General features: G+C 41.7%; 1 protein-coding gene across 1 annotated transcript in view; it reads left to right on the top strand.

Annotated features, from left to right (window-relative positions):
• Positions 1-16,321, top strand: part of Prdm6 (PR/SET domain 6) — a 102,782-nt gene that overhangs the window by 9,469 nt on the left and 76,992 nt on the right. Inside the window, exon 3 of the mRNA XM_057789010.1 lies at positions 54-361. Coding sequence (XP_057644993.1) covers positions 54-361 — 308 coding nt within the window. The remainder of the gene's footprint in view (positions 1-53; positions 362-16,321) is intronic.

The raw sequence follows: 16,321 nt of genomic DNA, 5'->3' as shown, positions 1-16,321 counted from the left end.
AAAGAGACCGGGTTAACACGCTCCTTTCTCTCCTTCCCTGGTGTCTCCCACAGGTTGCGACATGTGTGCGGACAACCGCAACGGGGAGTGCCCCATGCACGGGCCATTGCACTCGCTCCGCCGGCTTGTGGGCACCAGCAGCGCTGCGGCCGCTGCACCCCCGCCGGAGCTGCCTGAGTGGTTGCGGGACCTGCCCCGGGAGGTGTGCCTGTGCACCAGCACTGTGCCCGGCCTGGCGTATGGCATCTGTGCTGCGCAGAGGATCCAGCAGGGCACCTGGATTGGGCCCTTCCAGGGCGTGCTCCTGCCCCCGGAGAAAGTGCAGACCGGCGCCGTGAGGAACACGCAGCACCTCTGGGAGGTAAGCTGCCCTAGCTGAACACCTTGCCCTGAAGCCTGGGCCCTGGGCAGAAGCCCAAACCCCACCCTCAGCCCTTACTGACGTTTAGGGGACTGAGTTCCCCTCTTCTTTGAAGGGCTGACTTCTGAAGTTCTGGCAGTGAGGGGCCTGCGGTTTACAGAAAGGAGCCACCTTAACCTGCTTGTGTTCAAACTGGGAAGGATTAGCCCCTAGGCCTGTCAATCTTGAAGAAAAGACAAAACAGCCTAGGAGGAGGTAGAGTTACAATTAGAGCTAGGTGACCTTAAAGCCAGGTTTCCAGCTCATTTCTGTGCCTGGAGCCACAGAAGCAGAGAGGGGACAGTCGGGGTAATTTCTCAGATGAAAACAAGCTTGCAGTGTTAAGGAAAAGTGCTTGCTTGCTTAATAAGAAGGAACCCGTGGTCCTCGATGCTACTTAACTGGAAAGATGGTGAACACCTGTAACCCTAGCACAGGGGAGGTGGGGGTAAGAAAGTCAGAAGTTCAAGGCCACCCTAATTTACATAGCAAATTTGGGGCCAGTTCTGGGTCATCTAAAACATTCTTTTCTCTTTTTTTTTGGGGGGGGGGATAAAAATGCTGACTGTGAGAGACCAAAATATGTTCTAGAACTTTGAAAGTCTCCAAACCCCTTCATGAGTTATATTGTAAATCAAAACTTAAAAATTTGGTTTCCCTTCTGGCAAAGTGAAACTATACAACTTTCAATGAGGTAGATAATCAAAACATGAGAAAACAGCATTTTGTTATAAAGTAATCTGGACTATTATTTAAAAACACCATATCTGAAAAATTCTGACCAGAGCTTCCTGCTTGATCACTGAGGTCCACTCCTGAAAGATAGAGGATTATAATCAGATAATCCTTTGGCTGATTTTAGCTACTCCGCTCATGGAAAACCAGTTTTGAAAGACTAACTACTAGAGGCCATAATTGTAGATGCTGTAAATCTGCAGCCTGGTCAACTAATGAAGGAAGAGTCATCAGAAAGAGTTAGCTGGGTGGTGGTGGCGCACACCTTTAATCCCAGCACTCCAGAGGCAGAGGCAGGTGGATCTCTGTGAGTTCAAAGCCAGCCTGGTCTACAACAGCAAGTTCCAGGATAGATGAGGTTGTTACACAGAGAAACCCTGTCTCAAAGCAAGCAAACGAAAAAATAAGGAAGGAAAAGTAAAGAAGTCAGAGTCTTAATTGCCAGGGCCTATTGTACAAGAGGACTCTAGGACTTCAGTATCGGGCTATTTCAGCGACAGCATGCTTTCTGGTTACACGTGGCTCAATGACTTGTCAATGTGATCATTTTTGTGGTGAACTGTCCCAACTCACTACATAAAACTTAATAATCCACTTCCATGTCTACTGAGATCCCTTTGACCAGCTTTGTGTTAGGGACTGGAGAGAGTGTTGTAACAGTTACTGTCCAGAAGCCTCATGTGACTACTGGTGTCAGAGCTGAGGCCTGTGTTTGCAAAGTCTCCTTGATGAAGGAAGATGTCCCCTGGAGGTGAGGACAGGGGAACCCAAGGACTGTCCGCTCTGTACTTATCCACAGAGTCCTGGATCTGGGCTTCCAGTGTCCTGATCACTCTTAAACAGTTGGAAAGCAGTTGAACATTTCTGTCTTTCTGGATGGAGTCCCTGAGCGAGGGGGGTTCAGGGGTGGACATATTTATGTCACCAAATGAGGCTTTTCTTAAGAAAACCAAAACCAACAGTAAACATTCAAAAATTTAATGTCCAGAACAGGCAGGAGGAAGTCAGTGGTCTGGGATGAAACTACATGGAAGCAAAAGTTCCAGCCATTGCCTACCAGAATGGCCAAGTAGAACACAATGAGAACACCTGGCTTTAACACCCTTCTGCGTCGCTTTCCTTCTTTTTTTTTTTTTTTCTCAATAATTCAGTTGTAATCTCTGGTGTTTCACGTTTAGAAAGTCTGTCCATGCACTCTTCATGCTGCAGTGGTGTCATTAAAGACTCTAATATCACATTGTTAAATGTCTGCCGATGCTTCCCAGGGAAACCCGCAAAGCGGTGGTTTGTGGTACAATACAGATTTGTTCTATCTGAAAATGTAAAACCGAACTGATCCCGCCCTCTGAGGCTTGTCTATTTTTAGACTTTGGAGAACAAAGCCATAAATGTGAAAAAAAATTCCCATAGTTCATTTTTTTTTCCTAGAAGGCTTTGAGTGATTGGGCTGTTGGCCTGAAGCCACTACACAGACAGACTTCAGCAATACATATTAACGTGGAAAGCCATGAAACTTCTTTGTTACACTTTTGATTAGTACATGATGAAATAATTCTGTCATAATAATAAGACTGTTTCCTTTTCTTGATACTTCCATGGATTTAAAGTGAGTTTCGCCTCTTGTTTGGGGTATGTGAGTTGCGTGTATTAGGAAGATGTATAAAGTTAAGTTCTTGGTGTTAACTGACCTACTAGGTTTGTGCTTGAATGATCTATAGGCTCCCACTCCTAGTTCAGAACATAATTAATCTATTTTATCATCCCTCTCTAATAATAATTAGGATGATGCTCATTTAGGGGGGCTGAAGGGATATTGAAATTTCAACCATGTAAAATGTTTCTTGAGAGATGGTAAAAATTTGTTCCTGACTGGGGTGGTTTAGTGGCAGTGACTATTTGTAGTGAGAGGACCCTTTTTAAAATAGGGCCTAGACTTTCATTGGTATAATTACTTTTAAGATATGAAGTATGAGTGGCTGGGAATGTAGCTAAGTTGTCAGAGTGCTTGCCTCATGTGTGTGATTTCCTGAGTTTGAACCTCAGTACTGTATAAAATTAGGCCATTTTGTGGGAGGTGGAGAGGGATCAGGCATTCAAAGTCAGCCTCAGCTACAAAGGAAGTTTGAAGACAGACGAGGCTTTTGAGACCCTGTCTTACCAAAATAAAATATTAAAAAAATGAATAAATTATGATTTAAAAATTTAAGCATCATGATTAATGAGACATTTGAATCAAGTCATTTTTAATAATAGGCAAGTATAAATATTGAATTGCCTTTTAAATTTTAGACTTTAAGTTTCCATTCTATCCTGAAAAAGTCGAATCATTGTTTATTTCCGGTAGTGTCCATGACTGGACTACACCACAGATCTTCACAGGAAAGGCTTCACAGTGGTTTTAATGACTCACAAAATAATTATTCACGTAAATATTATCTTAGACATTTTCTAAGATACAAATTCTACAGCAGAATTTCAAGAAAGTAAATCATGACTCTTCATTTTAAAAATCAACCATAAACATTCTTCTTCTTAGTCTTTTTTCTCTTAGTATTTTTTGAAGAAATGTCTTCATACCTAGCGTTCAATTCTCAGTTCCTGATAGATCTCACCAGGGTAGCTTATCTTTATTTCAGTACAGTAAATGGATGGCTAATTTCCCCTACTCCTCTTTCTGAGTGGATGGTGGATTTTTGTTTCAGTTTACAGTTCACTGTGTGATTGGCTCTGTCTCAGCAGTTGTGCACAGGAAGGGTTAGGAGAGAAGCAAACAGATTCACAAGTAGGTACTCCTTTAGATTACTCATTAAAAGCTTCATTTTATTCGTAGGAGAACTTTTAAATGTTTGCTGCACATTGTGCCATGGAGAATTTGTTTGTAAGCATGCCGTCATGTTTTAGGTTAGCGTTTTCATTGTATATAATCCCAGCGATGCAGAATACAGCAACTTAAAGGAGTTAGACACCATCTTACGCTACCGTTCTGCGTAATTTGAATCTTCAGGTATTTATGAGGAGAGCTTGTCTTTTCTTCAATTCTCCCCGTATCCAGTGATCTAAGGTTATTATTTTTTTCCAGTTGAAAGAGATTAGCAAGTTAAAGCCAAATCTAAAGGACAAAATCCAAATTACTTTTTTTCTGTTTGGCCAGTTACTTTTGGGATTAGAATTTTAATGTGTTTTAAAAAGTGACCAGTTTAGATAATTGAAAACAAAACCATTAAAGAAAACACTAAGTGGCCTTACAGCTACATGCATTTATTCTAACAAGATGTGGACACAGGCTTTAGTTCTATTTAGATGTATTGGGCAGAATCATTCAGAGAGAGCAGACTCTCCACAGTTATGTCTCATAGATGGGAGTGAGATAACTTTATCCTAATGTGTTCTCTGATGAGGAAGTGAAAAGGCACATTTGATTCCAACATTTATGAAAACATCATCTTGGTTATTAATGTGCTCTTTTTTTCCCCTTGAGAGAAATCAGTCTAGTTGTATATGGTTTCCTCTTTCTGCTTAACATCAGAATTTAATATGACTAGACCTGAGGAATGCACACAGTGTATACTTAATATTCTGTTGGAATAAAATACCAAAGTTTGAAATAAAGTCACAATCTAAGATAAGCTAGAATTACATCTTTCAACTCATGGTGTAACTTGACAAGAAATTTTAACAACAATGACAAAATAAAGTTGTACCCATTTTCACCGTAATTTTCCCCCCTGTTAATTGAGATAACGTAGTGGCTTGTTAGGATTACAGTCAAGGTTCTAGAGTGGAATTTAATTTTATACAACCTGTCTTCCCTTTCGCTTGAATAAGCCTGAGTGTGTCATTTTCATTCACACTCTGTTTAAAGATTAGCTGTTTTTCTTCAGAAAAATCAAGGAGGATAGCATAATATGGGATTTTTTTGTGGTTTGACTTTGTGCCATAATATTTTAGATATAATAAGAGTTCTGCTTAAAGTAAATGGTCTAATTTTTAGCATTACCATTCTTGCATCAAAATATATTAATGAAATCAGTGTTAAATATATATTTCATGCTGCTAAATGTTTATATGTCAAAACCATCATAGGCAATTGGTACCAGAAGGAAATGGATTGATTTCATTTTTTTGACTGTGCTGTGTAATTTTTTTATTAATGATTCTATTATATATATACATGCACACATAGATATATATTTGGGTGTGAAAAAATCATTTGAATCAATACTTTTATATTAAGTTAAAATCACTTAAAATTGTTTAGGGATAATATTGTAACTGTAAATGCCATATTTTGTTTTATACACTCTGGCTCATATTGGGCTTTTCACAAGACAGGGAAAAGACAGGTTCTATAAATTTTGTGACTGTCACGTTACAATGAAGTAAAAATCATATTTCAGCCATTTGTCACTTAGTATACGACTCCAGCTATCAATGTAGTTATAAATAAGTCATTTTCACAAAACTCCAGTCATTTCTTCATTAAAAGTGAGCTACTGCTATGTCCTTGCTATGTTTTCAGGCAGGCACCCTAACAGCTGGCGGGCATCCCTGCCTTTGCCTCATTTGATTTGAAGATGTCGTTTATAGGGGGTGCCCGTTTGATAGAGTGAGAGAGGTTTGTAGTTTTACATAAACTGTAAAACCATCTGCTGCCTTCTGGAATGGTTTCCAGCATTGTGTTAAAAATCAAAGATGTAAGGCTTCACATTGGCTCTGACAGGGTCTCTTTTAAGTCCTTTTGGCTTAGGTCTCATAGTCTCCTTGGTTTTCCAAATCCCTAAAAGATTTAGCTTGAAAAACAAAACTTTAAAAACCTATTTGGAAATCCTTGCATGGGTGAGGTTTCATCTAAGCATAAACTTGACACGGTGTATGCGGCAGGAGTAAATGCCTTATAAAGTTGATGTATTCTGTGCGTGCAGGACTGTTTTTCTCATTTTATTTATTATCTGGAAGTTGACTTTTTTTTTTTTATTGAGAGCATTTTGTCCATGGGAAGAAAATGAATCGCAAGTATTTCTTGCTTCAAAATGGCATTATCTTCTTCTGTCACTGTTATTTTTTATTCCTGTGCCCTAGTAGCAGAATGTAGGAAGCAAAGTGGGAATCTTAGAGGTTGCGCTGAAGATGCAATCTCTTCCCCGTCATGCATCAGGCCAGCAGTGGTCCTCAGAGACTGACGGAGGGTGCCGGCTCATTCCCCCGTGCAAATTACAGCAATTTTTAGTGTTTGTGAGAAAGCTATGTTTCACCTTAGATTCACAGAGAGCTGTAGTGTAGTTTTATGGGTTAAACTCGTTCGATCGAGTGGGAAAACCTGCACCTTGTTTAGCTCCTGCAGCAGTAGGGGGGTCTTCTTTTCTGCAGGGATGGCTGTGAGACATTGGTGGTGTACAGATGTTCTGAAGGCAGCTGTATATAAAATCGGAGCCTGCCTCTCTTTTGCTTTCTTTCTGTTTCAGAACCATATATGCTCCAAGATTTCATGAGTTCAGACATTCCTTGTGTATTTACACAAGAAACATAGACTCTGGTGTAAGTATCAGCATAAAAGTCGGTGAAGCCAGGGACCGGCATCTTTTTTTCCCCCCGTGAGCGTTTACCACCTCACTCAGATAAGTTACAGAATTCCATTATCCAAATTGTTACACATGTGTGACAGAGGTTGACCTTTTGTCATGTCAGTCCTCTTTGTGTAGGCCCCAGGCTCCAGCCTAATGGCTCAAACCCTGATTTACTCACTGTAATAAGGGCAGGAGGTCGAGCTTGTCGGCTGCCTGTTCGTCCTCTTCCTGGAGCCTGGCTGAAGGCTGTTAACACAAAGCTTTTCAAAGTGAATTTACAAGCGGCAGCCTTGACAGAGGCCAATCAGTGCACCATAAATGTCAGGTTAGTGAGACTGAGCAGTAAGTAAGGCACTGACAGTACACTATTGGCCGGAATCAATTGGCCAAGGATTAACCAAGACGAGTAATCTATGCGCGGAGGGCTTAGGGGGCCAAGTGTGCAGCCTGGATTTCCAGGTGGGCTCGGGAGATCCACCTGTTAGTGCACGAGTGAGGATCGGGACAGCGTATGTTTGCTTTCGCACAGCCAGCAGCGTCCACGCCGGTGTGATTCACAGTTTGGGAGATTAGCACGACGGTGGAGCCCACAGACTCCGAGACTTGGTGGTTAAAAAAAACTGGGCCAGCATTAGGCGAAAAGGAGAGATAAACTGTTATGATATGGGCTGTCAGGGCTGGGGGATGTTCCCACTGTGTTACAGTTCATACATTACAAGGTCAGTTATTTTTTTTTTCCAGATTCCAAAACTGTAATGGTTTACATAAATGCACAGACATGAACACGTGTCTGCTCCTTTGCTCCTCACGAAGCTCCGGAGCATGGAACTTTGGTGGAAGTCACTAATGAGTGATCACGGCTTGAGGGTCTGAATATCCATGAGATGTGGTTTCCCTACCAGACGGAATGTTTTTATCATTTTGTGTAATGACAGCCTAGACAACAATTCATTGAGCTCTGAAGGCATCGGCATTAAAATGGAGGAATCCATTAAAATGCCCTATGCAAGGATTTATAAATTAGGCAATTTCCTTGATTATTGCAATCATTTACAACATTGATTGTTCCAGTGTGGTATAGACAGATTTTAGCAATGATCATTGACAGCAAGCGCATTGTCTGATATCTATAGTTACTGATCACTAAAATAGGTCACTAAGCCCCCACCCCGCGGTTCCTGCTCTCAAGGTCAGGCAGCCTTGCTAGGAAGCTTCAATTACCTCCAGAAGAGACCCACCTAGGCTCTGAGAGAGGAAGGGCAGGTTGTTTTCAAGGTTACAGAGTTGTTTATTAGTTATTTTGAAGACACCAACACAGCATGTGGTTTAGCCTAGATGGACACTCAGTCATCCTACCTCAGTCTCCTGGCCTCATTGCGTTATTCTAAGGTTTTACTCTGCTTTGGAGAGGGCGTTGACCGCACCCTCAGGAATCCGATCAGCAGCGTACACCTTTGATAGGATGCCCGTTTCAAAGGGAGTAAGTTTTGCAAATTGCAGCTGTGAAGTGTTTGTTTAACTCCAGATCTGGACGTCAATAACAGGTTTTATTTGCTGGTCCTCAGACTTCTAATTATCCAACAGATATATCGTAGAGTCCCTGGGTTTTAGGTCAATTAGTTCTGGAAGGCATAATAAAGATGCTACTACAAAGTGTGAACTGCTCAACAGGCAGTGGGTTCTTCTATACGAGAGCGCGCACGAGTTCGCTGGTACTTAATCACTAACCACAAACCACAAGTTGCTTTTATTCCTGAAGTATCAGTGATGGGCAAGCCAAATGTGTCTGCAGGGCTTCATCCAATGAAAGCGAGCTGTGTGGTTTCTGCTTAGTACGAAATAACTGACTTTAGGACATTTGCTTTTAATCATCATTTTTCTCGTTTGAAACATTAAAACAAACCGAGGCTTGTGAAATAATAACTTTTGAAAAAAATGTCTGACACTGCTGGACATACCAAAGGAGGGGGGGCTTGATTTTTGTCCTGATTGGGAATGTGTAAGATTTTTATGTCAAAGTAGTTTTCTGTTTTAAAAGGAGCAATGTTGCATTTCAAGAAGTTGGGGAAATTGGTGGCATTTTCCGTTCATTTGGCTATCGTTGCCGGCTAAGTCAGAAGTTCGTTTTCATTTCAATCAGCTGGAAAACTCTCTGCTTAGAACCGGGAAGAGGGCAGCATGTTCACTGTTGGGCCTTGGCTTTATCTCCTTATTTTCATTTATATAAAATTTCCCCCAATAACATTTCTGGTTTCTGTCTAGTATTAAAAAAGCAATGTGACCTGCCCTGTCTCAAATGAACTGTGAATGAGGCGCTCAGTATTTTAAATGATTCTCCCAGGGCCCCTGTACTATTATTTAATAAACCATAATCTACAGTATGCGGTTGTGAAATCATGTCATGGGATTTAAGCTCATTTTATTAAAATGAACAGTGTTTTTCACTCTGTGATAATTTTAAATTAAAGTGGCCTCCAATAATGAAGTCTCGTCTTTAGAAAGACTCAGTGTAATCTAATGCAGTAGAAACTACTTAAGTGCTTCTTAATTGGAATCAAAGTAAATGCAATCAGGCACGTTTTCAGCATCTTGTAAAGCACCAAAAGCTTGTTAGCCTACTTGGGCACAGTAATATTTATTGCAAGGAACAGCGCTAAGTCCTCTGTCTATTCACAAAGACAACAGAATAGGAGGCAGCCCCTACGCCCTGTAGATTTTAAGGGAGAATATAGTTCTTTTAGAACCTGTGATGTAAAATATATACAAACAGAAAGCAACCTAACCACAACCACGCTACTAAGGGAAGCATTGAATTTCAGCTCCTTGTTATATAATGCTTCACTCCAATGATTTACAAAATGGAAAGTCCATTGTTAAGTTTTAAGACAGTATAAATGGATTTTTGTATTAAAAGTAATTAATGCACACATAAGAATTCAAATGATATAAAGCTACAAACAGCACCGATGGCTTTCAGAATGGCCAGCAAGGGAGGGCTGAGGATGAGAATAGACATTTATTCTACGGAGATACTGCTTTGGAAAAGGATGTTCGTACGATATCTTTGATACCCCAAACAACATTTTTATAGCAACATACAGTGGGACTGTTTCTCCAGGCTCTACAGCAAGTGCTTAAATTTGGTTCACAGTGAGCGGGTTTGGATTCTGAGTCTGATCTCATGCACCCATCCCTGTACCTGGTGAGAAATTTAGTTGACATTCAGCAGACCCTTTGGTATCACAGAAGCACTTCTGATCTTTAAATATGCTCTATAGCATGCATCTTTAATAAAACCAGAGGCCTTTTCAGGCCTCTGGGGAGACTGTTTCTCCCAGGAGGAGAGAAATCTATTTCCTGTACCTGGAAGAGTTAACAACAACCAAAAAAAGGAAAAGGTATTAGGAAGCTTTGAAATGCTTTTTTAAAATATGAAGAGCTGAATTTATATAGCTATGTGTTAGACCTGAGAGAAACTACTTAATCTCTCCCTGTGTGTTAATCAGAATAATAGCTTAGAGTGCTGTACAGATACGAGAAAATATGTGCAGCAATGCAGAATTTCTCCCACTTTCAGTTATATTTTAGTAGTAAATTTCACCTCTAGTACACTCTACATAGATAGAAAATAGTTTGGGCCTGGGCAAGGAAAAAGATCAAAGTATGGTACTTTTGAATAAAAATGTCTTTATGAAGCCATCACTATATACAGTGACTATCCTCCAATGAAATTTTCTAAAGAATTTGATTATTTATCTATGAAAACAGAAGATCATATACATGAGACCACAATATGCATCTTGGACTTAATTACTTACAACAAAATCAGGTTTAAATAATATTTTAATGCAATGTTCAAGCTTGCTCACAAGTAAAGTATTATGTACTAAAGAGATATACCACACAATGTAGATATTTTTTTAAATTACTAAATGGCCTTTTCTATTTTATTTCATATTTTTATTTTTAAATTTAATACATATTATACATATTTTGGTATATCATGGGATGTTTTGATACATGTATATATTTGTAATGCTCAAATCAAGGCAGTTTATGTCCTCCAACATTTATCATGGACTTCCAGTGAAAATGCTGAGTATGTTTCCAGTTGTTTTGGAGTCTATCATCCAGTACTATTACCTAAGCTATCCAGATGTGCAACAGAACACTAGAACCTATTTCTTCCACCTGTCTATAAGTTAGGGCATCATGGACATCTCTTTATCTCTCCTGCCAAAGGAAAATGAGCTCATGTTTAGAACTATGTTTATAGTGGAGGGTAATCAGGACACAGATATTGGGAACACATAGAACTCTGGTTCTAGACATCCATGGTTTCAGTAACTCAGTGTCCTCCCAGAAACAAGCCAGTTTGAATATGAAATACAGTGGGAATGGCTTAGTGACATCTGGCCAAATCACAAGGAAACACCAACATGCAAAGACCTCTTGACCATGGACCTCAGATCAGGGTCAGTTTATTAGGGTGGTTTGACACTGGTATTGAATTCTGAATACATCTCAATACCCAGCACACTCTTACTTGTCAATGAATATTAAATAACACCAGATCATCAACAAATATGTGTGCCACTCTATGTCAGTAAATGCGGGCCCATCAGCACATTGTACAGATCCCAACAGTGTTGACCATAGAAATCACAATAACTCCAAGTGACAATCTGCAGCTAGAAATTTTGAATAAAAACTACCAAATGCCAAAGCACATTATAAAGAGCAAGACGTTAAACTAAAATCAATATTTTTCTGATATATATGTATCTCATATCAATCAAGTCCCTCATAGTTCTTGGAGTATTTACTCTGATGGCAAACTAAGCAGACGATCAAAACAGGTCTCAGTTGGGCCAGCAAGATGTAAAACACTTGCTACCAAGCCTGACCAGGCCATCTGAATTCTACTCTTGGGACATACCTGGTAGAAGGAGAGAACCCACTCCTGGAAGTTTGACTCTGACCTCCATATGAGGGCCACAGCCCCCCACCCCAGAGTGTAATTTAAAAATAGCTTTACTAGTCCAGCCTGACTCAGAGCCCAGCTACTTGCAGCAGTATCTGAGTTCTGGGGCTTGGGAGTCTGCTCTGAATCTCAGATTACTGGCTAACCTTTGAAAAAACTATTAGCAAACCAATACCAAGAATAATAATCTAGCACACAGTTATTAGCCCAAGACTTAGGAAGCAGAGGTAGGAGAATTGTCACAAATTCAACTCCAGCCTGGTCTGGATAGTAAATCTTAGGCCAGTCAGATCTACACAGCAAGAGGTTATCTTACAAACACCAAAATAGGGTCTGGAGAGATAACTCAGTTCGCAGATGCTTGCCACACAAGGTCGGGGACCTCAGTTAGAGTCTCCAGCACCCACGTAAAAAGCCGGATTTGGTGTTGCATACCTCCAATCCCAGTGCTGAGGAGGTGGACAGGAGGATTTGGGGAGTGGGTAGGTTCTCACTGGCTGGCCAGACTACCCTAATCAGAGATCCCCAGGTCTGTCTGAAAAAAACAAAAACAAAAAAAGACACCAAGCTTCTGGAGACTGACACCTGAGTTTGACCTCTTGCCTTCACACACAAACACACACACACCAAAATAATAATAATAAAAAGGTGTGGAGCCAACTATGGTGACACACACCTGTAATTATAGCACTTCCTGAAGCAAAAAGATGTTTGAATTCAAGACTAACCTGGGCTGGATAGAAAGGCCCCTGCCTTTAAAACACTAAAAGGAACAATGTATACTACGTATAGTCTGCTGAACTGTACTTTTGACAGTTTGTTACCGTGGTAAGTTTTATGTTAAGTGCATTTAAAACCTTAAGCTTCCAGTGACTTCACAGACCCTCAGAAGTTCTCAGACTCCAGTCACTGGGGCAGTGGGTCTCAACCTTCCTCATGCTGGGACTCCTTAATACAGTTCCTGCAGTTTCGGTGACCCCTGAACCTAGAATTATCTTTGCCAATGCTTCATAACTGTAGTTTTGTCACTGTTATGAATCATAGTGTGTGTGACTGCTATGAAAGGCACACTTGACAGATTGAGAACCCCCGCCCTAGAGTCTAGTGGCTGGAAGAGTCTCCAGGAGCGGGGAGGCAAGCACCATTCCCTCTGAGGAACCAAAAGCCTCTGGCTCAGTAGCTCTGGATTAGGGGCAGGAATTTGCTTTTCAAATGGGTGCTGTAGTACTGTGATTAAAATCAAAATGCCAGGTTTGGCCTTCCTGTGCCCTGTGATTGTCACCTTTCTTTCTTGCTTTTTCCTTGTCTTTGGTACTCTCATTCTCTCTGGCCAGCCTTTTCTTTTTTCTTTTTTTCTTTCTTTCTTTTTTTTTTTTTTCTGCTTTAATCCCAGCCCTATCCTGGATGCATTCTAGCCCCGCCCTGCTTTATCCCTCCTGTACCCTGGCTATTCTGCTTCGGACAGTCTCATTCTCTCCCTTACCCCCCCCCCCCCATGTAGCAGGTAGGTGGAGAGACGGGAAAATGATAGGTGCAAAGATTACAGAATATCTACCTGAAGCCAAATTAACTCCCTTGGCTCACATCTTTTCTGTATTTTGGCTCTCTGCATGGCAGGGCTGTAAGGAAGCAGCCAGAATGGTGGGCATGGTTACACTGTGTCAACTGCAGAGTGTAATTACCTCCGAAGTAACCAAGGCGTGCTGCAGGAGGAGGTGCCCACGGGAAGGCTTTCTGTGTCTGCCGCCCTCCGGGCCTGATCTGTGTAGCGCGTGCAGGATGCCTGACACCCCTCAGCTCCCAGCCCATCCAGTTACACCATCTCTTCTACGTCTCCTGCCAGTTTCTTCTCTGCAGTCCTGTATCATATGGAGAGGCCATATGCTCCTTGCCGTTTGCAGTCTGTAAATTTCCTATATGCCAAATTTGTCTACTACTTGGCTGTTGTTTCCCTGTCTTCCTCCTTGGCTTCCGGTTGCTGCCCTGCCTTGCGGTGGTCTGAGTCCGTGGGCTGTTGTGACAGAGAGCTCACTGGCCCTCATGATTTTGTTCATTATGAAGGCTGCCCGACTCTGTCCCCACCCCTGCCTTTCTTATTTCCCTCTCCTCCCTTTCTTTGAGGCAGGGTCTCTCTATGTAGCCCTGGCTGACCTAGAACTCACTAGACAGACCAGGCTGGCCTTGCACCCAGAGATCCCTCTGACTATACCTCACAGTGGTGGTCTTAAAACCATGTTCCACCACACCTAGCCACTTATTCCACTTAAATCCTCTATCCTCAAAACCTTGTGAAACATTACCAGTTGTCCTGACATTGTTTCAAATTGAGTTTACAGACTGCCCCTGCCTTAGAGCTTCTCAATTGGGCATCTTTTCATATTTATTTTATAGTCCTTTCAGCCTATGAGTTCAAAATATTGGAGTCAATGTTTTGACTTTCTTTTTAAATAGATATTTGTAGCAGCAATAGCTAAGAGCACCTAGCACACAGTCCACTTAGTAACTACTTTTGATCTGAAAGCAGTACTGAGACTTAACATACCTAATCTAAAACCCTGTGCCAGGGCCTCTGCTAAGAGCCTCACAGGTGTTTACTTGTCGTGCTGGGGCTCAAACCGAAGGCCTTCTGCATGTCTATCAAGTTGTATACTACTAAATACATCCGCAGATCTCTGAGGGTTGCCTCAATTTATCCTCAGAACAACCCAATGAGTTAAGGAGTACTGAGTCATTTTTCAGATAATGAAATTTCCAGGCAAAGACTGAGAACTGAAGTGCCTTGCTGAGGGTTAGATGGACCAAAGGGATGAACTTTCCTTAGCCATAGTAGAGCCCTGGATATTTGCTTTTTGCTGCCTGCTCTGTGTTCATTGTCTGACTTAAACACCCATGAAGCTGTGGGGCCACAGTTTCTGCCACAGGCTTCACCATCTTACTGACTGTAATCTCTGGGTCTGGATGTGATCTCTTTCTTCTTGGTAGAAAACTGTATTGGTTCCTTAGACTCCATCCATTCCGAACTTCATGGAGAACTCTCACCCTCACAAGGCCCTTGGCATAGTTAATAAACTTTGTGTTCCAGAATAATAGTCTTCAGACTATATTCTCTGAAATCTTTTTTTTTTTTTTTGGATTTTCGAGACAGGGTTTCTCCGTAGCTTTTGGTTCCTGTCCTGGAACTAGCTCTTGTAGACCAGGCTGGCCTCGAACTCACAGAGATCTGCCTGCCTCTGCCTCCCGAGTGCTGGGATTAAAGGTGTGCGCCACCACCGCCCGGCTATTCTCTGAAATCTTGTGAAGTGGTGGACCATGAGTGGCTTCAGTAGGCAGTATATAGGGAAGAGCCTTATGGGGCTCACAGAGGAAGAAGAGGCAGCTTCCTACCAACACCATTTGGGAATGAGGGAGCATATGATCTGGAGGTCACATGTGGGAAATCCAGGGAGAACGGAGACTGGGAGGAAGAAGGCTTCTGGACAGGGTGAGCTGCCAGTGGGTTCCATTGTCTCTGTAAGACTGACTCAGTTCCCCCACTTAGCTCTCTCACTTGAACTAATTCAGTAGTTCCTGTTCTTTCCCAGGGTCTTGCTGATTTCCACTGAAGTGACCTTACCTAGTTGTAGATGGAAGTTTCTATCCTACCTGGTCCCACAGCCATTCAGTTCAAAAGAAACATACAGAGGCTTATATTAGTTATAAACTGTTTGACCTATTAGCTAAGGCTTAGTATTAACTAGCTCTTACAACTTAAATTAACCCATAATTCTTGTCTTAGTACCTTTTCTCAATGTATTATTCTCTCATCTTTTTTCTCTGTGTCTGGATAGCAACTGCAGAGTGAGTCTTTCCTCCTCCCAGAATTCTAGTCTGGTTGCCCCACCCATATTTCCTGCCTGGCTACTGGCCAATCAGCATTTTATTAAACCAGTATGAGTGACAAATCTTTCCAGGGTACAAGAGCATTATCCCACAGCACCTAGTCATTCCTTCATTAAGAATGTGGTCCCTTCTCATTCTGGTCAGTTCAATTCACGTCTTTTACTTTGAAGAGTCTCGCCTCTCAGGAACTTTGGCCTCACTCACTCTTCATTCTTTTCTCTTTAGCTATGACCTTAACAGTGCTGAGGTTCTGCTTTATGATCTGCTACTGCTTGCAGCCTCAGGTCCTTCAATAAGCTCGTATTTGGCATATACTTTTTACTTTCTAAATTTGCCTGTATTTAAACGTAAGGTGGCAACCAAGGAGAGATTTGCTATAAGAAGGAATAAATCTTGTAACTATGCAGGGAAACCAGTGTGTTTCGAGCCAGGTGGGTTTGGAGGAGCATGGTGGGAGGTAAGGTGGAAGAAGCTAGGCTCTGATACATTGGTGGCAAAGACTTGACATTTCATTTGGAGTGAAGTAGATTTGAGTTGGATGCTAACCTCTGCTGACTTCTTTTCAAAAGACCACTTGGATGTGGGCTGGAGAATCTTTTGTGGGAGAGCCAGGTTAAGTGCTGGTGGGAGACCTCAGAGCATAACTTCTAACTGGAGAAATAAACTAGAAGGTGCAAGTGTGTGTGGCTGTTTATCCATAGGACCCTCTGTGCTCTAAAGAGGAGGGTGTAGAGGTAAAGCTTCTATGAGGTGCAGATA

The sequence above is a fragment of the Chionomys nivalis genome, chromosome 14 (genome assembly GCF_950005125.1).
Source record: "Chionomys nivalis chromosome 14, mChiNiv1.1, whole genome shotgun sequence".
NCBI lineage: Eukaryota > Metazoa > Chordata > Mammalia > Rodentia > Cricetidae > Chionomys > Chionomys nivalis.
This window is presented reverse-complemented; position numbering and strand designations above follow the sequence as displayed.